This window comes from Chinchilla lanigera, unplaced genomic scaffold (assembly GCF_000276665.1).
Source record: "Chinchilla lanigera isolate Chin_1 unplaced genomic scaffold, ChiLan1.0 scaffold00084, whole genome shotgun sequence".
Classification (NCBI taxonomy): domain Eukaryota; kingdom Metazoa; phylum Chordata; class Mammalia; order Rodentia; family Chinchillidae; genus Chinchilla; species Chinchilla lanigera.
In genome coordinates this window covers 8335808-8357458 of record NW_004955485.1, presented here as the reverse complement: position 1 = coordinate 8357458, position 21651 = coordinate 8335808, and the positions used below count along the sequence as shown (strand labels likewise).

The window sequence follows — 21651 nt, the reverse complement described above, 5'->3', positions numbered from 1 at the left end:
TACCGGGAACCGAACTCACGACCTTGCGCTTGCCAGGCAGGCGCTTTTGCCGCTGAGCTAAATCCCCAGCCCCTCAGCCCTGGGACTTCTGAAACGTGCCAAAACCTCTCCTCCTGGACGTTGTGGGTGTCAGGGACTGTGTGCCCGCGACGGGGACGGCAGTTTACACACCGGCAAAGACGCCCTGCCTCCCATGCGGCCTGAGCTCTGTGCCTGAGGGCGTGTGGGCGGCTGGAGGTCTGAGGCACAGAAGAGGAAGGAGCACAGGTTGCTTGCAGCTGCTGACCTCCTTCTGAGCTGTTTTCCCGTCTGAGGAGTGGGCCCAGGCACACTGGTGAAGACGGTACAGAAGCAGGACTCATGGGAGGCCTGAACTCACTAGCTTGTTATTCTTAGGGAAGAGATGTGCACTTTGATTTGGAGCAGCAGGGAAGGGAAGTGAGACTGCGGACACGAGCCTGACACACGACACCCTCACCCTACTTTAGCAGCACAGTACAAGAAGTCCGCAGGGGAGGAGAGCACAGGGCCTGGCTGCGCTTACACCCTGTGTCTAAGGCCTGAATCCTCCCCTCTGATCGCTGAGGGCCTTACCAGAGATGAGAAAGGCAAACATCCTCACTTGCGAACTCGCTATCCTGCCCCAAACTAAGTCATCTAGGGTTTCGTGCTGGAAGGTAAACGGTAGGCAGCGGACCCTCTGGCCAGTCTGTTAACTGAGCTGTTGGACTGGACTGGGGGAAAGCCCCACAAGAGCCCATTCTGGGTCACACACGGTCTCCCTCCCCCTAGGAACTCAGGGACCGAAGGGGGTCAGCTAAGAATTCACATAAGAATGATTAACCGCACGCAAGTGTCCTTTAATGAAGTGCACCCTGCTGAACTATTTCAGTGCTCCCATAAGCTCTGAGGATGGATAAACACCTAAGAATTAGACTTCATGAACTCACAGGAGACAAGAGAGGCCTGGGTAGCACAATAGCACTCTGCAGAACATGTAGTGGGTAAAAAGAGACCAAGCAATTTTTTAGTTTTTTAGTTTTTTTGAGTTCAAGGGTGACCTCGAACTCACTATGCAGCCCAGCTGGCCTCGAACTCACAGTGCTGCGATTCCAGGCATGTACCACCACACCCGTCCCAAGCAGCTTTTGCACACACCCAATCAACCCGGAATTTTGTCTCCAGCAGACAGGCACAAAGATGCAGCCTCAACAGGGCCGGTGGGGTGATGAAAGGGCAGGAATGCTGGAGGAGAGAAGTGGGAGCAGTGGCTCGCTGTTCCTTGGCAGGGCTACGGCTAGTCTTGACGTCCGAGATTCAGGTCAGGGGCGACAAGTGATAAAGATGAGGGCAGGAACAAAGCAATGCTGGCACAGGATGAGGCACACTATGTCCCAGAGGCTACAGACAGTAGGGCCACACAGCGCTGAGGAGGAGAACCTGGCACCGTGACACGCTGAGGGGCAGTGCCACAGGCACCAGCACTCTGTGCCTGATGGTTCAAGCCTGGCGCCACCCCTGCACCCAAAAGAGCCACCCGGAGCAGTGGTTCGCTACAGGGATTTTTAACAGGCAGCCAAGATGCGTCAGAGGCGGGATTCCGCTTCAGGAAATGCTGCACAGCCCGGGAAGCCGCTCTCTGGCCATCCCCGACTGCGCTCACTGTGTCGGCTGCGCTCGGCCTGTGCACCGCTCTCTCCCTTCCCTCCCTCACCTCACCACGGCGTTCGAGGTCTGTGAGGCTTTGACATGCCGGGCGCAGCCTTTTAGGCATGTCACAGCCTCTTAGAGCTAGAAAGAACTGCTAGAAAGAACTCTGAGGTTGTTTAAGCCAACCTCCTCATTTTTGAACAGTAGAACTCCACACCCTACCACACTCCCACCGCAAACTAGCTTGTGACTAAGCTGGGAAGATAATCTGGTCTCCATTCCATCAAGGTAAGATAAATGAATAAAGGTGCAAGGTCCAGCGGACTGCCTAGGAGAAACAGGGCGTGCTTAGACGGGTGCTGACACGGCCGGCACTCCCCTGGGCCCTGTTTGTGACGCTGCCCGCCCCTGGCTGCTCCAGGTTGTTTTGGGTCCTCCTTCCCTACTGGTGTCACCCACGTCACCCGCATGTTAAAGTGTGGGCGTTTAATACTCTTTATCCCTATTCTCAGCACAGAGATGCAGTGCCCACCTCAGCAGGCCCCATCTCTGCAGGCCCCCTCACCCAGCCTTCTCTTCCTGTCTCCCCCATCCCTCTTCACTACCTCGCCCCCTCAGCGCTTCTTTTCCCTTCCTCCTTTGTCTCTGCATCCTCTGTACTGTTTCTCTTTTTTAAGCACGTGACTATCAACTACCACCGTTACTGATTCGCTCACTCAGGGTTCCTCCTTCAAAATTATGGGCCGCACATGGAATGTGACTGGACATGGGCTTCAAACGTAGACAAGATCCCCTTGCTTATGCAAAATCAAAACCAAAACCAAAAAATCACTATGAAAATCTATTAACCAGGCTTATTCATAAGCTATTATGCTATGGAACTTTTTTATTTTGTTTTAATCTTTTTCAGACAGTCTCTCTATGTAGTTCAGGCTGGCTTTGAACTCACTATGTAGAGCAGGCTGGCCTTAAACTCATGGCAATCCTCCTGCCTCAGCCTCCCAAGTGCTGGGATTGTAAGTATGCACCACCATGCCCAGCTATGATATGGAGCTTTGCCCCAGGCTCAAACAACAGCCAAACAAGAGAATACCCACATCCCAGGGATAGTTCCAAAATCACCAGAGAGCTGGTGCTCAAGCTCCCGGGACCAGCACACAGCGGCACAGAGCCTGTGCGGGCAGCCCCTGGCTCATCCCATGCCACACATACATACACACACACACTCTTAGGAAACTGTCCTTGATACCCTTGTGTTTTTGCTGCCGCATGGGCACATGACCAGCAACACTGTTCCAAGGACAGTCACAGAATAGCAGCACACACACAGAAGAGTCAACATAACCAAGATGCTGATAAGACACTCACTGTATAAGCTAGTGCTGATAATCAGTCATGTCTACGGGAGTTTCCTATGCAGTGCAGTACATGTGATAGCCTGTGAAGATATAAGGAGCGAGCTGGGCATACTGGTGCACGCCTGTAATCCCAGCATTCAGGAGGCTGAGGCAGGAGGATTGTTGTGAGTTCGAGAGCAGCCTGGCCTACAAAGTGAGCTCTGGCCAGCCTGAACTGCATAGCGAGGCCCAGTCTCAAAAAGACCAAAAAATAAATAAATAAATAAATAAAAATAATAATAATAATATCTAAGGAGCAAGATGCACTTTTTTCCCTCTTTAATTCTTTGGATTATCATGTTTCTCACTTCTAAATAACAAGTTTTAAAAAAGAAGCCAGCGCCTGCCTGGCAAGCACAAGGTCGTGAGTTCGGTTCCCGGTACCGGAGAAAAACAAAAAAACAAAACAAAAAAAAAAAGAAGCCAGCAATGAGGGACTGACGCAAGCCTTTTCCTCACAAAGTCACGACTCCTGTCTGAGAGGTCCCCAAAGAAGGCCCTTTTGGGGGCCCAAGACCAGTCTTAGCTACTTTTTTCACTGCTGATACAAAATACCAAATGCCCAAAGTTAAAAGGGGAAAGGTTTATTTCAGCTCAGAATTTATGGAGGTTTCAGTCCAAACCTCTGGCTCCAAAGCAGGGTGGCACAGCAGAGGGGCCTCACGGAGGAGAAACAGTTCATGGCAGGCAGAAGGCACCAAAGCAGCAGCACCCTCTCCCTTTTATCCCTTCCAGCCTACCCAGCTTTCCATTATCCACACCCTGAACTATATTAAACCAATCTGAACTAATTTAGAGATCACACATCCCTAATCCCAGCATCATACACCCTAGATCTGGTCACCCCTGCAAAGCCCCACCTGTGACCACATGAGACTTTGGGGGTTCATCAAGACACAAGCCGTAACAACCAAGTAAAGGGCTGTTCATCCCTTGAAAGAGAACGGCACAGGGGACATGGTGATACATGCCTGTAGTCCCCTAACTCTGGAAGGCTGAGGCAGGAGGATTGGGGAAGTTTAAGCCTAACCTGGGCAACTTAATGACTTCGTAAGACCCTATCTCAAAATAAGACTCAGTTCTTTTTTAACTTATTCTGAAATAGGGTCCCCAAGAGCTCAAAACCAGCCTGTCTCAAAATACGAAAGTTACAATTAATTTGGTGTGTGGGGATATGTAGTACTAGGGATTAAACCCAGGGCTTTTCACATTAAGCTACATTCCCAGCCCTTTTTCTATTTTATTTTGACACAGGGTCTCGCTATGTCTCTGAATTGTTTGGCTAGGCTCAAACTCAAAATCTTCCTGCCTCAGCCTCCAAGAGCACCAGGGTTACAGGTGTGTGTCACCAGTCTTAGCTTGAAAAAGTCTGTGCTATGTCTATTTTACCGTAATTTTTTAAAAACAAGAGATCTATGTTTTTCTTTCCATAAGCTCTAGAACAATTCCAACCCAGCCCTTCTTAAATCTTGGCATAACTGACTACTGACATCCACATCATGGTACACCATTCTGAGCACCAAGATAAACACACAAGGTACTTCCTCATTGTGTGAAAAAGGAAAGGAGCCAATTACACTCAATCAACAGAGAGCCCAAGAGCTCTGGGCCAGGGTACAAACTGAGAAGCCTGCAAGGGAACACTGTGGCAGTCTTTAGGATAATAATTCACACTGGAAATGAAAACTAAAAGTACTTTAAGTACAACAGTACCCTAGAAATCCTTGGGGATCCTAGGTTAGACTCCTAATCTTTGCTGCCTTGTCTAATACATGAGGCTCCAGATACCAAGTATTTACCCAGGTAAATACTTTTAACCTACACTAAGTGAAAAATAGAGAGTTTTTGCAGTGAAATATTTGGGGTATTATACTACAGATATGCTTCAGGTGAAGGGAAGTAGAAGTCACACACACTCATTTCTTCATTGGAAACTTGCCTTCCAGACACCCTGAAGTCTTAGTTTCTAAGCTTTTTTCACGCACTGGAAACCGGCTGCAACTGCCAGCTAACTCTGCCGGACCCAGTTTCATAGTTAGTTTCAGCCCAGGTCTCTTTCCAAGGAAAGTCATGTGCTTCGTACTTAGTGACGTGGTTAGGAGGACAGTGGAGGAATTCGGACTGTTCTGCATACAAACACAGGTGGAATGCAGGATGGTGTGTAGGGTCCAGACTCTAGGAAGCACGTATCTTGATGGCTCTCTAAGTCCCAAGTGGATTTCCAGAAGCAGAAGCAGAAGCAGTCAACCTAATTTTCAAATCGAAAGAATTTAGTCCAATCACCTGAAAATGCTGCCACTTTAAACACAGGGTCCTATCATCCCACAGAGGGCCTTGCCTTCACGTACCCTACACAACGAGGACTTCCCCAGAGGATTTCCTATCCTCTCTGAATTCAGAGGGAAGGGAAGAAGGTAGCAGCAAACAGTGTTGCTATGCAAGAGCAGAATGAACAAAATTTATCCAAAACCAAAACCTCTACATTGTCCTGTACATTGAGGTAACCCAGGTACAGAAAGGAACGTGTTAACCACAGGAAGACACAATGAAGTGACAGCTCAGATGCCTGCCAGGGGAGGCTTAATTACAAAACCAAATGAATGACATTTAAGTAAGATTAAAAACAGGAAGGAGACAAAAAGCCTCTAGCAGAGAACAAATAAATTGTTTCTAAAGAATCAGGTCAGAGTGAACTGAGTAGCTTTCACTTTCCATGTAAGGAGACAGCAAAGACAAGACAGCCAGACTCTATCCCGCAGCCTGGCACAGAGCTAGGAAAGGGTGCCCCAGAGCTCAAATCAAAACCTGTTCATTAGGGAAAATGAGCAGTTTCACAGTGACTGACGGAAGAGAAGAAGTCTGAGCATCTCACTTGCTTGGGAGAAAAGTGAAGGAACTCAAAAGACAGGCTAGAAATAGCACCAATGTAACAAGCTAATGACCCCAAAACCCCAGCGGCACTGTAAACTCCAGCCAATTCCAGCATCTCTGGACAAAATCACCAATTACCCAGGGACACTGGCAGCAATCAACAGGCTCTCCGTCAGTCAGCAGAGGGGTACAGGAAGCACTGAGAGGCCCACAACTGTCAGGAGAACAATTTTTAAATATACTAGGTGGCTTCTCAGAAAACGGCCATCTATCTGGCTTCAGATCTAAGTACTTCACTGACATAGAGGCCAGTGAATCAAAGGATAAAATGAAGCGGCTCTGTTCACCCAGGTGAACAGAGCACACAGCCAGTGTGTCAACGGCTCGCACAGCCTGAAGGTTCCACGCCCCTCTGGATGAGACAGAAAACAGAGCAAACCCTTCCTCTGAATGGAGTCCTGTTCTGTCCTCTTGATTTCCCTTGCTGCTGTGGTATCTGCTGAAAGGGACAATAACGTTCTCGACTGTCTGCCAGTCCCATGTGCTTGGGGACAAAGCAATCCTCCCAATTACCACCTTCCCTCCTTTCTCACAAAGAAGAGCTTTTACACACTTTGGGACATGTAGGACCCCTGTGCAGCTGCCTATAACAAAACACGGTCAGGAGCCCCTGCCTCCTTCTGCAGCCCCGCACCTGCCTATCCAACCGCAGCCTAAATCAGCCTTTGAGAAGTCAGGTAGTTGGGCTGGGGATGTAACTAATGGTAGAGTACTTGCCTAGCAGGCATGAGGTCCTAAGCTCAACTCCTAGTACAAAAAGGAAAGAAAGAAAGAAAGAGGCAGGGAGGAAGGGAGGGAGGAAGGGAAGAAAGGAAGGAAGAAAAAGAAAGGGCAGGAAGCAAGCAAGCTAGTAGTCAACAAGACCATGTCTACATCAGCCACCTGATGTACAACCAATTCTCCCAAACTGAGGGAAGTCAACACCTCATCAGTCCTGCTCAGCACTGTATCCGCTGTGCTGGAAGAGCAGGCAGGGCAACAAAAGCACAGCCACTCTTTCCTCTCTCCTTTTGCTTGACAAAACGCTGCTGGCCTGTGAGAGCTGACATTTCTCAGGACAGGAAGGGACTTTACGTGCAGAGAAAAGAACGAAGAATGACTTCTCACTCTTTACGGGGCTTTTATGTGGGGATCTTCTTCTCCTAGTAACAGGCTAGACCTGTTGGAGATTCTCCTTTGCTTCTGCCAAGTTCCTCAAGGAATGAAAGAGTCAAAATAGTATAAATTTTGGGTTTAGCCAAATGTAGAGATCTGAAGGGAAAAAGATCTTCCTGGCACTCACTTCAGTCCTTGAATTTTCTAAACTGCTATACAAAACCTTGCAAAACTAAATTTATAGAACAAGAGAAATACCTTCTAATGCCCCTGCAGGAGAACAGTCTAACACTGAGAGAAGTTATCCCCAGAGGAGAGGGCTCTGTCTTTCTGCGTACGGGAGGAAAAGCAGGTGCTTGTTTTTGTTTCATTTCCCCCGTGATGCTGGGGACTGAGTCCAGGACATCACCATGCTACGCACGCACTCTGCCACTGAACTGCAGTCCCTGTCCCAGGAAGCCTTCCTTAAGCAGGTACAGCAAACCCAGAGCGTATCTTACAACATACAGTACTCCCCTAAATCAGAGAAAATTTAGAGAATAAGGAAGAACAATTTAAAAAGCAATATTAATAAAAACAAGATAGTGACAGCCTGTTGCCACAATTCCTTTTCCCCTCTACCCTAGCATTTCACTGCTGCTCTTTCCCACCCGGACACACTCTTCAAGACTAAAAGAAGCGATGTGTGGTTATATGAGAGGTTGCCTTTGCAGGAAGCCAGGTGAAGAGCACATGTGTCAGTCTGTAATTATATCTAAAATAAAGTTTACGAAAGTCCCTAAGCTAAAAGAAGTCCAAAGGAAAGTTCTCAAAACTAGGAAGGACTGCCAAAGTGCCAGAGCTGTACTACACAAGAACTGCCAGCTAAATCTATGGCTCACTGGGCGTGGTGGCACATGTCTGTAATCCCAGTACTCGGGAGGCTGAGGCTGGAGGATCGCTGTAAATTCGAGACCAGCCTGGGCTACAAAGTGAGTTCAAGACCAGCTTGAACTGCAGAGTGAGACCCTATTTCAAAAAAGACAAATAAATCAATAAATCAATAAATCTCTGGCGCAGGTCAGTCTTCTCTAGAAAACTTTTAGTCCTATATGACATCTACCATATTACCAGCTTGGAACAAAACAGTTCTCAATTCCTAGCCTCAAAGTGCACCTAACCATGAAGGCACAGGCTTCTACCAGTGACAGGAGAGGCAGCTGGATCCGGGCAGCTGTGAGCCTCTCTGGGTTTTCCACTCCTCCCCATAGGTGTCTAAAAGGTCAGGCCACGTACAATTTCTTTCTTTTTCACAAAGCTGAGAACACCTGGATGAGTCTAGCACAGTGAAGCTGAGTAGACTGTTTAGGGGGCTTTCGGGGCCAATCTTCCTGTGAGGAGGCGAATGATGCCTAGTGAAGTGATCTGTGTCTGAGCACAGGAGTGAAGTTTAATCGTGACTGGCCTCTGGTTTCATGATGCTTATTAAGTCATTTAAACCTTCAGCGGTCTTCTCCCTTCCCCGACATGGACAGAAAATGATGATTTATCATCCAGGGATATGTCAGAGTGAAAGAGTAAAACGGCCTGTGATCGACAGATGAACAGCAAATAATAATGCCAGTATTAATCTGCCTTTAAATCAACTCATATTGGGCTGGGGATTTAGCTCAGTGGCACAGTGCCTGCCTAGCAAGCATGATGTTGCAAGTTCAATTCCTGGTACCAAAAAAAACAATTCATGTTTTCAGACTGTCAAAGCCACATTACTTAAATGCACGCTGGTTCCCCAATGCCCCCTGCCTTCCCTCACAGTAGAAGTAAAATAAGCTGATTTCATTCAGCTCTATTCAGATAGCTCCCTTTCCAACAACTGCTGTTTCTAAATATTCTGCTCTTAGAAACCATCACAGTTTCCGTTTTTACTTGGTCAAAGGCACTCCATGCCTCCGCAGGAAGGAAGAAGAGATAGGGCAAGAGAAGGACCTTTGACTTCCTTCCACATCAGCAATTCAAATACAGCTAACTTGAGTGGCTGGGCCTATCAAAGGGAAGTCAGCTCATCAGAAACGTAACAGCCATCTTATCAGGCTTATTATTATTATTATTATTATTATTATTATTAATTATTATTTTGAGGCCCAAAAGCAACGTTGTACTGCTTTAGGTGAATGCTAATTTATTACTAATGGAAATTACTAATGGAAACATTCATCTGTTTATTTATTCATTCATATATTTTCTTAATCTCTATTAAAAGTCATGTACTCTGCTAGCTCTGCTGGCACATGTCTGTAATCCCACTTACTTGGGAGGCTGAGGCAGGAGGATCACAAGTTCAAGGTTGACCTGGGCACCATAGCAAAACCCTGTTTCAAAATAAAAAACTTTAAAAAAAGCTGAGGTCAAGTGTGGTGGCACACACGTGTAATCCCAACACTTGAGAGAATGAGGCAGGAGAATCTCTCCAAGTTTGAGGCCAGGCTGGGCTACATAGTAAGTTCAAGGCCAGTCTGAACTAACCTACATAGGGAGAGTATATCTCAAAAAACCAAGAGAAAGGGGTGGGAGAGCTCAGTGGTAGGTATTTGCCCAGCTTTTGCAAGGCCCTGGGTTCAACAACCAGTACTGCAAAAAAAAAAAAAAATTGCTAAGAGAAGAATAATAGAGCCAGGTGTGGTGGTGCCTATAATCCCAGCACTCTGGAGGCTGAGGCAGGAGGATCACGGGGAGCTCAAGGCCAGCCTAGACTGCATGGCAAGGTCTCAGAAACAACAAGTGGGAGACAAGGGTCACACTGACAAGCAGGCCTCCTCCTTCCTCCTCCTCTCCACACTGTAGTTGAAACTGGCCTAAATGTGTTTCCACACGCACTCAGACACCATGCCGAGGGCCTTGTGTACATGTGGCGGTGAGGACTGGGTCAGGGCCACAGCAGGAAAAGTGACGAGGGAGCAGTGAGTCCCCAGCTGGTCCAGCCGCCTCCTCTTCCCCGGACCACTACCGGGGAGTCGCCACTGGCAGAGCTGCTGGCTTCCGTCCCAGTAACCATGAGTCACGGTAGCCACATAGCACCGGGATAAAAATCAACACTCACAGCACGGTGTCACCAAAGCCCTCGTGGCCAGTGACAACAGGCATTCGGATCCTAGCCACCTGCTTCTCAGTCCCGAGACTCCCAGTGGTCCGGCCTAAGCCCACATGTCTAATTTATAAACAAACGTCAGTGAGGGCTGCAGCACATGAATGGGCCAGCACATACCCAAACAAGCACACTTGCCACGAGGAGTCTCACACGCCCCCCTCAGTCCTATAACTCTACCAGGAAAAGACGGAAAACATGGGCGTTCCGGCAGGCGAGGGGCAGCAGCAGCCAAGGAGTAGGTGGATCGCTACAGCCCAACTTGTGCTCACGGAACGCGGGAGTACACACTCTCGTGCGCCCCAGCACACTGGCTGTGGTGCTGTATTTTGCAGTTTCCTTAACACCTGCTGCTCTTCATCTCTCTGTACACCCCATGTACAGACACATGGACCAGGGCTGCAGAAGGGCTCACTCAGTGTGGGAAGAGAAGCGAACCTCGCTTGGCAGAGAACTCTACTACGCGCGTCCACGCCTGAGAAACAAGCAGTTGCCCATGTCTCAGTGGAGACACTCCTGTACCGCTACCCTCAACCTGTCAGGGTCTTTGGAATGCTATCCAGTCAGTCCAGAGCAACACACAGTGACATAGTGGAACAAGTTCTCAAGACATAAAGCCAACCGGCCAACACAGGATAAAGAACACTCTCCTTCACAAGCTACTAGCCAGCATGGCAAAATACAAAGAGTCAGGGGAAAAAGACATTTTTAGCTGGGCAAGTGGCACACGCCTGTAATCCCCGCACTCTGGGAGGCTGACACAGATAAATCTAAAGTTGAAACACAGCCTGGGGGGAAGCTGGTGACTTAGCAAGACTTTGTCTAAAAAGTAAAAACTGAAAATTAAAGTTTTTAAAGGCTGGAGAAATAGTGCAGTATGAAGGCCTTGAGATCAACAACTAGTACCACACATACCCACAAAAATTAAATCTAAATCATAATCATTTGTTTTAGCAAAAATGGTAACAGTGGGGCTAGGGATGCTGCTCCATGTAGAGCACTTGCCTACCAGGTGCAAGGCCCTGGGTTTGATTCCAAGCAATGCCAAAAAAAAGACAGCAATTCATTCTGGGATTTATGAAATGTGTGAAAACAAAATGTATGACAACAGCAGCACAAAGGAGGGGAGAGACAGCTCACAGTGATAACAGGGCCAATTCATGCAAAGGAAAGGGCATGCAGGATGAAGGCAGGAGAAGTGTCCGAGCTCAGCGAGACAGACCAGGGCAGCGGAGGGCACTGTGGAAAGACTGACAGAACGGGACCCTGAGGGAGAAGACAATGGACAAAGGGGACGGGAGAAAAGCCCGAGAGAGCACAAGGCCAGAGTTAGGATAGTGAGGACACAGAAAACAGAACAAAAAGAAAATAAAACCAGAACGAACCAGAAGCAGCAGGGAAAAGCAACTACTTCCAAGTGCTGAGCACTACAATGTACTCTACCCCATTACCGACTGAACCACTTGCACTTGTTCTAGGTCTACGGCTGTGCCAAATACACAGACTGCACCATCTTGTGCTGTCACCTTAATCCTAGACTTGTACAGCCCCACAGTCCTACTACTACCCATAGGCACCAACGGGAGCCCTTTATATCAAAAAGAATTGTCACTGCCTAAGGAATTCTACTAACTTTAGTCACTGCGGTTTCTTGCAATCTCTCTGCAGCCCATCTGACATCCCTCAGCTTCAAACTCACATGACCACACTCCTCTCTCCTAAAATACCCAATGCCTCTACTGCCAATTAGCCTGACTCTTACTCCTTCTTCACCACCACAGGCAGTAACTGCAAAAAACTTTCTAATCCATTAATTACAGATTGCTACTTCCCATTAAGGAAGACTAAATTTAGAAAGCCAAATTGGGTTGGGAGGAAACCATGTGTCACAACAAGCGGGAGGAATTCCAGATGAATTCCACGGAAGGGGCTGGGCTCCTGGCCGGTTTCCTCTAAAGCCTCTGACACTGACACAGCCTCCCTGGCCACGCTGGGCGCGGCATCCACTCACCCTGCACCCGTCAGGAGGCTGCTGTGCGTCAGGCCCCAAAGCACGGCCCGTCAGGGAGCAGCTGCCTCAGACGTCCCCTCTGTTCTCCCAGCCGCCATTCGGTCAGACATAAGCAAGGCGCGGCAAGCCAGCACTAACTGTACCTTAGAGAAGACTGCTTCCCGCCTGCACGGGTGGCAGTGCCTTCCCTGGACCACCCAATGGATACAAAGACAGAATAAACACTGTCATTTGCTGTTTTGCCTCTAGTGTGCAGTGGGAGCGGAACAATCAGTACCATCTGTGAAAAGCAATAATGCCAGAGGGAACGCGAAGAACAGGACCCCCCAGCCTATGACACTCCTCCCAAGCCACTCAGCTGAGGGAACGCAGGGCCTTCCCTGCAGGCCATGTACTGCTCCCAGACGGAGCAGAGGAAGAGTCCACGTGTGTACAGACTCCTGGCTCAGTCTTACACAGAGGAAGAAACACACGAACTCCAGAAATACTCAACTGTTCTACCAACACACACGCACACATGTATAGACATGCGCACACATGTATAGACATGCGCACACACATGCACAGAGACATGTGCGCACACACACAGACATGTGTGCACACACAACGCTCACACAAGCAAAGAAAAAATAAATACAAGAAGGAACAGGAGAGAAAGTGTGGAATGGATATGTGAGATGAAGGTCTTAAACTGAATCCCCAATAGTGCAAATAAATTAGTGAGTATTCACAAGTGTGAATACTCTAGGTCTGGCCCAAAATAGGCTAAAATGCAAGAGAGAGACAGAGACAAAGAGAGAGGCGGGGGAGGAGAGGTGGGGAGAAGAGAAGGGGAAGGGAGGGAAGAAAGAAAAGAAGAGACACAAATTCCAAGGTCTGGGGGAAAACAGTCTGCCTTGAGCCCAGGCCTAGGTGCACATTAAAGCAGCATGGAAAGATGAATCCAAGAGAAGTTACCTGACCAGAGCTCCCGCCAGGTGTAGTGCAGCCGAACACGACACTTCTTCTGATAGCAGAGCAGTTTATGCACCACCTGAATACAGCGTCTGTCACACGAAAGGAAAATGGGGTAAGCCCCTGAGTACAATGACTCCACCACCGCCACCATTCACTCATTCACACGTTAGCAGCACTGGGGACTAAATTTAGGACCTTCACACTGACCAACCTTCCCAGCCCTTTTTTATTTTTTATTTTGAGACAGGGTCTCACTAAGTTGCTCAACTTTCAAACCTCCTGCCTCAGCCTCCCAGAATGCTGGAATTACAAGTGTGTGCCACCACTCCCAGCTCAGATACCCCTTTTCTTTAGTAAGGCAGGTTTGTTTCCTACGACAACAAAAGACACTAGATATAAATATGTACACATACAAAGCTGGGCATGATGGTGTCTATAAAGCCTATAATCTCAGCACTGAGGAGCCTGAGGCAGAAGAATCACCACGAGCTTGAAGTCAGCCTGAAATACAGTGAGACCTTGTTTCAAAAAACTAATAAACAAACAACCAAACATGCAAAAGAAGAGAACACCTTCAGCTCTTCTCATGAATAAATCTCACTATGTGTGTATGTGTGCGTGTGTGTGCGTGTGCGTGTGTCTCACACACACACACACACAAAATCTGTCAATGGGAAAAGAGGGCTGCAACCACTTAGAAGTTCATACTCTGTTAAACACCCCTAATACCTTTCCCTTAAGAATCATTACTGGGAGGAAGGATGTATCTCAATTATGCCAATGAAAGTGATTGGCATAGCATGGAAAAGTATTAAAGACCTTAGGTCTCAAAGGTTCACATTTAATTAAATGTAATTAATGGGGGGGGCCATTTTGAGACAAGGTTTCATTATGTAGGTCAAGCTGGCCTTGAACTCACTTTATAGCCCAGGCTGGCCTCAAACTTGCAATTCTCTTGCCTCAGCCAACCAAGTACAGGCATGTGCCAACACACCTAGCTAAACGTAATCAAATTTTGAATTAAACTTTAAGGTAAAATTTGATTTGTATTTTAACTAACTTGAATTTTATTTATAATAACAGCTAAATTAAGCTTCGTATGATGGTGGATACCTGTATTCCCAGAATGCTGGGAGGCTGAGGCAGGAGGACCACAAATTTAAGTCCAGCCTGGGCAACTTGGTGACTCAGTGAGACCCTGTCTCAGAATTGAAAGAAGAATTTAAAGGAGGGTAGAGCACAGTGAGAAGGCTCTGGGTTCAACCCAGAACTTCTCTTTGGTTTTATTTTGCCATACTGGAGACTGAACCCAAGGCCTGGAACATGCTAGGCAAATACTCTAACACTGAACTACATCCCAACCCTTTCTGTATTTTTATTTTGAGACAGGGTCTCATCAAGTTGCCCAGGCTGGCGATCCTTCTACCAGCCCTTCTATCACGAAGAGTTCTATCGGACAGTGCTGCTGTAGACCACTGGAATAGAGTTACTCACACCCCTTTGCCTCTCTGTGCTACTGAGGACTAAACACGGGCTTCGCACGTGCTAGGTACACACCCCACCACTGAGCCACAGCCTCAGCCAAGCAACACATTTGGTTTTTAGGATATTTCCAAATTACTGGTTACCGGGCTGGGAATATAGCTCAGCCGCACAGCACCTGCCTGGCAAGTGCAAGGTCCCAAGTTCAATTTCTGGTACCAAAAGAAAACAAAAAACAACTGGTTAGTGAGTTGAGGTTAAAACAAATGAAATTTTTTAAAATTATAAAGCTAGCAAAAAATATATCTTTCATCTTTAAGGATTTTGAAAGTTTATCATAGTCAAAGACTAACATACTGGGCATGGTGGCGCACGCCTGTAATCCCAGCACTTGGGAGGCTGAGGCAGGAGGGTCCTTGAGAGTTCAAGGCCAGCCTGGGCTACAAAGTGAGCTCAAGGCCAGTCTGAACTGCATATCGAGACCGTCTCAAAAGAACAACAACAACAAAAAAGACTATAACGTTACTTTGCACCCCACTGTTATATACATTTATAATGTATCAATATACAATAAAGTTTAAAACAATTTTTAAAAGAAAGCTTAAGTAACCACAGATGGGGTGCTGGGGATTTAGCTCGGCGGCACAGCACCTGCCTGGCAAGCGCGAGGTCGTGGGGTCGATTCCTGGTACTGGAACAACAAAAAAAGTTAAGTAACCACAGATGAAATTAGAGAGGAAAAGACTAATAAAATTTACTTCCTAAAAATAAAAATCTTCCTTTGTGTGTGACAGGGTCTCACTACGTAGCCCAGGCTGACCTTGAACTCTTGGCAATCTTGCTGCCTCAGCCTCCTGAGAGCTGAGATTACAGGTATCCACCACCTTACCTGACTCTAAAAATCTTTTTTTTTTTTAAATATGTTTTAGTATTGGAGATTGAACCTAGGGCCTTTGGGGCTACATCTCTAGTATTTATTTTTATTTTGATACAGGGTCTTCCTAACAGGGTCTTCCAGGCTGGGTTCAAATTTGTAATCCTGCCGAAGCATCCCAGAGGTGATAGCACTACACGTGGCTAGACCTACCTTCTTTATCCATTCATTTAACAATGACTGAGCCAGCACTTAAACCTTAGTACAACTGAGTTATAAAATTCCTGGAAGACTGGACCCAGGTAGCCTGCTAGTTTCAGACAAGTGAAAGAGACTCTTCTGAAGCTTTTCTGACATGAAAGAAAGGCAGAGAAGGCAAAAATAGAAGCGAGCTCTTCTCCACTTTGTTAGATTTATGTAACTTTCTAACATGCCCAAGTGCAATTCAGCTGAATGGCAACTTCAAACACAAGACACTTCCTAAGGCAGGGTTGAGATTCTCAAGTTCTGTGGTTTAATCTGAGACAAAGGCATCCTGATGCCCCACTTACTTCAACGGAGACTATGTTCACTGTGGGTGTCAATCTGACAGTTCATAATCAAGCTACATCAGGGACAGCTATTTTCTTGCCCCTCTTAGGGGAAAAAGAAAACAGAAAAAACACTACTAATCCACTCTGAGAGGTCAGGATCAAAGATACCAGCCAGAGGGGATACAGTGCCTTACAACATACCACACCCAAGTGGACTAAATATGTAAGCTGAAAGGTGCTGAAATTCTTCTCTGGAAGTTTTCAGAACACTCCAATTAAGAAGCCTGCATTGGCCACCTTGGAACCTCTTCTGCTTGCCCCATCATCCACGTCTCTGCGTGCTTCTCATGCCCTACAGCAGCGATAGCGAACCTTTTAGAGCTTTCAGTGATAACGAACAGCCCGCTGTGGCACGCGTGCCGTAGGTTCATCTCCACCACACTACAGTTCCAAGTGGTCTTGCAGGAGCACCTCAGGATTTAGTGAGATGACTAGGTAACAGGTCTCTTAAAAGAGACTTCAGTATTCTCCACAGTGATATTAAAATAGTGTACAGCCATACAGGAATATAAAGCAACACATAAATCAATACACACATCAAAATTTTTTAAATAATTCTTTTATTCTCTCTACTAGCTTGTACCACCAAAACTGCTTACCTAGTGGTATAAATTCCAATAAATCATTAAAATACTTTCCAAATAAATCACTTGTTGATTTTTAGAAACTGTGGCACGATCTCTTGTTTGATACAGCTGTCACAAGCCAGGAGATACTCCGGTTTCTATCAACTTCCCCATGGAACTGACAGGCAGCTGTCCCTGGTGCAAACGCCTGACTGCAGCTACAAGAGCACTAATGTTGTCACACACAGCCTCCCACCGACAGTACACTGCGGCTCCTCTTGCAGGGCCCGGTCTGGACCAGCTACACCTTGCCTCCCGCTGACATCGCCCCATAGCACTGGAGCCTCAGCGAGGCGCTCCCATACCCCCCACCCCTGCCAGCTGCCTCAGTGCTTCTCTCAAAGGCTGCCCACGCACATGCCAGCTTTGCTCCTAGGCTCTGTTTCTGGCTTCACTCACCCAACAGGAGCAATCCCTAGCCTGGGGTCTCAACAACTTACACAACTTACCAAGCAGAAGGAAAACTTTAATAACTGTTATGTTCTTAAAAATATACACAGGTGGAGCCAGATGTGGTAGCCCATGCCTGTAATCCCAGCAACTCAGGAGGCTAAGGCAGGAGGATTTTAAGTTTGAGGCCAGCCTAGGCAACTTAGCAACAACCTATCTCAAAATAATTATTTTAAAAAAGATGTCCTACCACTTTGTCTGTAAATCGGTGAATTCCCCCTATTGCTATGTTGTCCTTCTTTTACTCTTTAAAATAAAAAAAATTTTTTAAGTATAAAAAAGGCTGGACCTGGGGTATGAAGTGAGCTCAAGGCCAGCCTGAGCTGCACAGTAAGATCCTGTCTCAAAAAAGACAAAATAATAATAATAATAAAAATTTTAAAAGGCTAGAGATGAAGCGCAATGGTAAATATGCCTACTGTGTATGAGGCCCTGGGTTTACTCCCCAGCATGGCAAAAAACAACAACAAAAAAAAAAACCACTGCTGCAATGACTCCAAATGCCTACTTTGGGTGGGTGGAAGGTCTTATCTGTACATAGTGGTTTCCTGTCAACACAAATGGTCCCACTTTTTTCTGGAATCTTGTAGGACCCACCAAAACCTGTAGCTCTCTTCCACCAACTGCCCACAGGTTTAGGAGTATCGGACTTAGGAAGAGCCTAAGTTTTCCATGTAAGAGTAACATAAGAAGAACTCATTCTCCCTGGAGTTCAGTTCTCACTCCCAAGCTCTGCGGCAGCAGTGGGAACGGCAACAAGAACCAAGGAGCACAGCCAGGAGCGGAAATGAAATGGTTGGGTTTTCCCACCACTTCCTGTTCCCAGCAAGACTTCTCTTTCTGTTCCCCATGAACATCTCCCCTCATCATGACTTTACCCATAGCATTCATACGGATAGGAAACTGTTTCCCTGCTGGCCTACATTCTGCCTCGAGCACGAAGTCTTTCCGTATTTATTCTTGTTTAACCAGGAGGATCATAAACATCTGAAATGGAGAAACTCAGTTTGCTTTCAATCTCTCATTCCGCTGGGTGCTGCTGGAAAAGGCTGCACACAATGACAAGTCAGAGCAGCACCCTGGCCTGCTGCCCGGCCAGAGCACCTAGAAAGAACTGGTTGCTCCAGATACCAAAAACTAGAAGGGAACTTGGCAGTCGGGGAGGACAGACCTGGAAATGTCCCCATGGGTAGTAATGAAGAAGTGAACTCAGCCGGAAGGAGGGACCTTGTGCCCACCTCTGTCAATCTGATGCCTCATTACCTTCCTCTCCCCGACCACAGGCATTCCACGAGGGAGCGGGTGGGAACAGCCCGGAAGGGAACAGGGCAATGCAAAAGGTCTGCCAAGGGTGAAGGTGATGAGAGACACACACTTGTGACTCCACGTTAAGTACTAGATACAGCATTACTTCTAGCGCATTTCTCAGCTTCTAACCCCCAACATACTCGTGCTGGTCCCCTACTGAGCAAGCTCCTCCCCCACCCCTCTGCCTAGAAAACCCAGTGCTCTTCTGTGGCTCAGGTCAAATGCAAAGTCGCTGCTGTGCCGTCAGCACAGGCACTCTGAGGTCTGACAGAAATGAGTGTGCATCTTGGCTACTCGACTCACTAGCCATGCAGCTGTGAGATCAGCCTACAAGATGGTCCCCAATGATCCTGCCGGTATTCAAATTCTTCGTTCAGTCTGTTCTGTGTTGCTATACAGAATAGCCCAGACTGGGCAGCTTACAGAGAAATGTGTTTCTCATACTTCTACAAACCGTGAGGTCTGATATCAAGGTGGCAGCAACTGGCAAGGTCCTCGTATGCATCACCCGTAGCGGGAGGTGGAAGGCAAGGGCGTGAGCACACACAGATGCATGCAGATGCACACGTGAGGGAGAGAGAGGAGAGGGAGAACGGGCACAAGTGACTGGATTCACAACCTCGAGTGCTCTTACAATCAGCATTAATCCATCCTGAGGGTGACACCTTCCTTACCCGAACACCTCCCATTAGGACCCAGCTCCCTGCACTGTTTCATCAGAGAGGCCCATGCGACCACAAGAAGCAGTGTGTCACTCGGGACTAGGTGATGAAGGAGACAATGGCTTCGTCCTGGGCTCTCACTCTCCTCTTCCGTCTCTCTTGGATCACTTGCTGTGGAAGAAGCCAGCTGCCATTTTAAGCAGCTCCAAGGAGAGACTCAGTTGGTGAAGAATGAAGGACTGCCAATCACCAGTAAGTGACCTTGAAAGCAGTTCTCCAGCCCCAGCAGCCCCGGTTAGCACTTTGACCGTGGCTCTGCCAGAGACCCTACGGCAAAACTATTCATCCTAAGCATTGCCTGGATTCCCAAACCACAAGAACTATGAGATGGTGACCACTTGTTTTAGCAAACTATTTTTTTTGGTACCAGGAATCAAACTCAGAGCCTTGTGCCTGCCAGGCAGGCGCTTATGCCACTGAGCCATATCCCTGGCAGACCACTTGTTTTTGTTTTTGTTTTTTGTCTTTTTGAGACAGGGTCTCGCTATGCAGTTCAGGTTGGCCTTGAGCTTTGTGGCCCAGGCTGGTCTTAAACTCGCAACGATCCTCTTGCCTCAGCCTCCCGAGTGCTGGGATTACAAGCGTGCGTCACCACGCCCAGCAGACCACTTGTTTTAAACCACCAGGTTAGGGTTTGTTACACAGCAACAGACAACCAATATACTTAGATAGGAATGATAACAACCCAGGACTTACAGTAAGAAAATCTGGGTTTGGGTTGGGGATATAGCTCAGTGGCACAGCACCTGCCTGGCACAGCACCCGCCTTGGCAAGCGCAAGGTCATGAGTTTGAGTCCCAGTACCAAAAAAAAAAAAAAAAAGATGCAGAAACAACTCCAAGAAAATCTGGGTTCAAGCCCAGGCAGTGATACTAAATAACAGAACCCTGGACAAAGGACATAATCCCCTGAGCCTCAGTTTCCTTACTTATAAAATGAGAAAACTGTAACTATCATGGTCAGTACTACAAAGTAAATAGCATATTCTAAAAGTGGAACATAAAATAATCAAGCTAGAAATAAAGTGCACAGCACAAACAAATCTGCTGCCTAAGATACTGAGGTTCAGAGACTCCATCTAAAATAAGTAGAAAACTCATCTGCTAAGTGATATAAAAAATAGCACCATTGCTCTTTGAATTAAGGATCAGACTCCTAAACACTCAAAAGACAAAAAATATAAACTGTAGCCTACTTAAATAAAAGTAAAATTTACTCCAGACCTGCAAAACCAAGACTATATAGTGTACAAGCAATCTGAAAAGCTGAAGGTCTACGCCACATACAGTGAAATCCCTTATCCCTCCCTAGCTCCCAGGACTGGCACCAGAATAAGGTACAGCAAGCTTACTGTGCATCAAGCTGTCACTTGCCCAAAATAATGGTGGTGACAATTCTGTACTCAGACCCAGCTAAGATGCTTTTCAGGAAAGAAAATTACAGATTTCACTAAAAAAACGTATATACCAGGAAAAGGAAAACTTATCTAACTATTTTAACACTAAACGTATTGAGACATCATGAGATTAATACAAGTTACCTCTGGCCTCTACAATTACAAGAGGTGCTCAAAGTGGTGGCCATTCCCTCCCCCCGATACTTATTAGTTCAGCGAACTGCTGAAGTGTGGACACTTTTTTGGCAGATCTCGCATACTTACATAGAATCACACTAATATGGCACAACTCTGCTGGGTTAACAAAGAGAAGAATACAGAAGTAACAAAGAAAAGAGAAAACCTAAAGGCTTAAATTTTATAAAAACAGGATGAGTTTCAGTTACCTCTGAGCACCCTCGTCACGAAGAACTACGCAGACAGTGAGGTCCCCACAGGAGCAGGGACCTCCCGGCAAGGCCTCTGGAGACATCATGTGTCCATCTCACAGGGCCCTGGCTAGGCTGTCACGACACTGTTGGCCAAGCGGGGACCACAAGTTCTCTCCCGACCTCTTCCTAACTTTTTTGCGGGGTGGAGGGAAACACTGGGGATTGAACTCAGGGCCTCTGCACCGAATGACATCCCCAGTCTTTTTTCTTGTTTCTTGTTTTGAGAAAGTCTAGCTAAGCTGCCCAGTCTGGGCTTGAACTTTCGGCTCTCCTGCCTCAGCCTTCCAGAGTAAAGAGATTACAGATGTGCACCCCCATGCCTGGCTTCTTCCTGACTTCTTCCTACCTTCTACTTACTACTCTGACACAAAAGCACAGAGACAACAAAGCTGGTGCTGCACAGTTCTGGAGTCCCAGGCATCAGCCTAGCTCTGCACACAGTCTGTCTGAAAGTGACAAAGATACACGCGCGAGTCCAAACCAGGGTCAGTGCTTTTCCCTAGATGTACAAAATATTTTGTGACACTTCACACACAAATGAGTTTTTCTTGAAATAACGTATACATAGGCTATAACTTTTCTATCACTTGATTTTTTTTTTTTTTTT

The 21651-nt window shown here is 47.0% G+C and overlaps 1 protein-coding gene across 1 annotated transcript in view; it reads right to left on the bottom strand.

The window, feature by feature from the left end:
- Nucleotides 1-21651, bottom strand: part of LOC102024117 (chromosome unknown open reading frame, human C10orf76) — a gene marked incomplete at its 5' end in the record, with an annotated part of 155381 nt that overhangs the window by 95707 nt on the left and 38023 nt on the right. Inside the window, 1 exon segment of the mRNA XM_013504087.1 lies at nt 13163-13251. Within this exon segment, the coding sequence (XP_013359541.1) occupies nt 13163-13251 (89 nt within the window).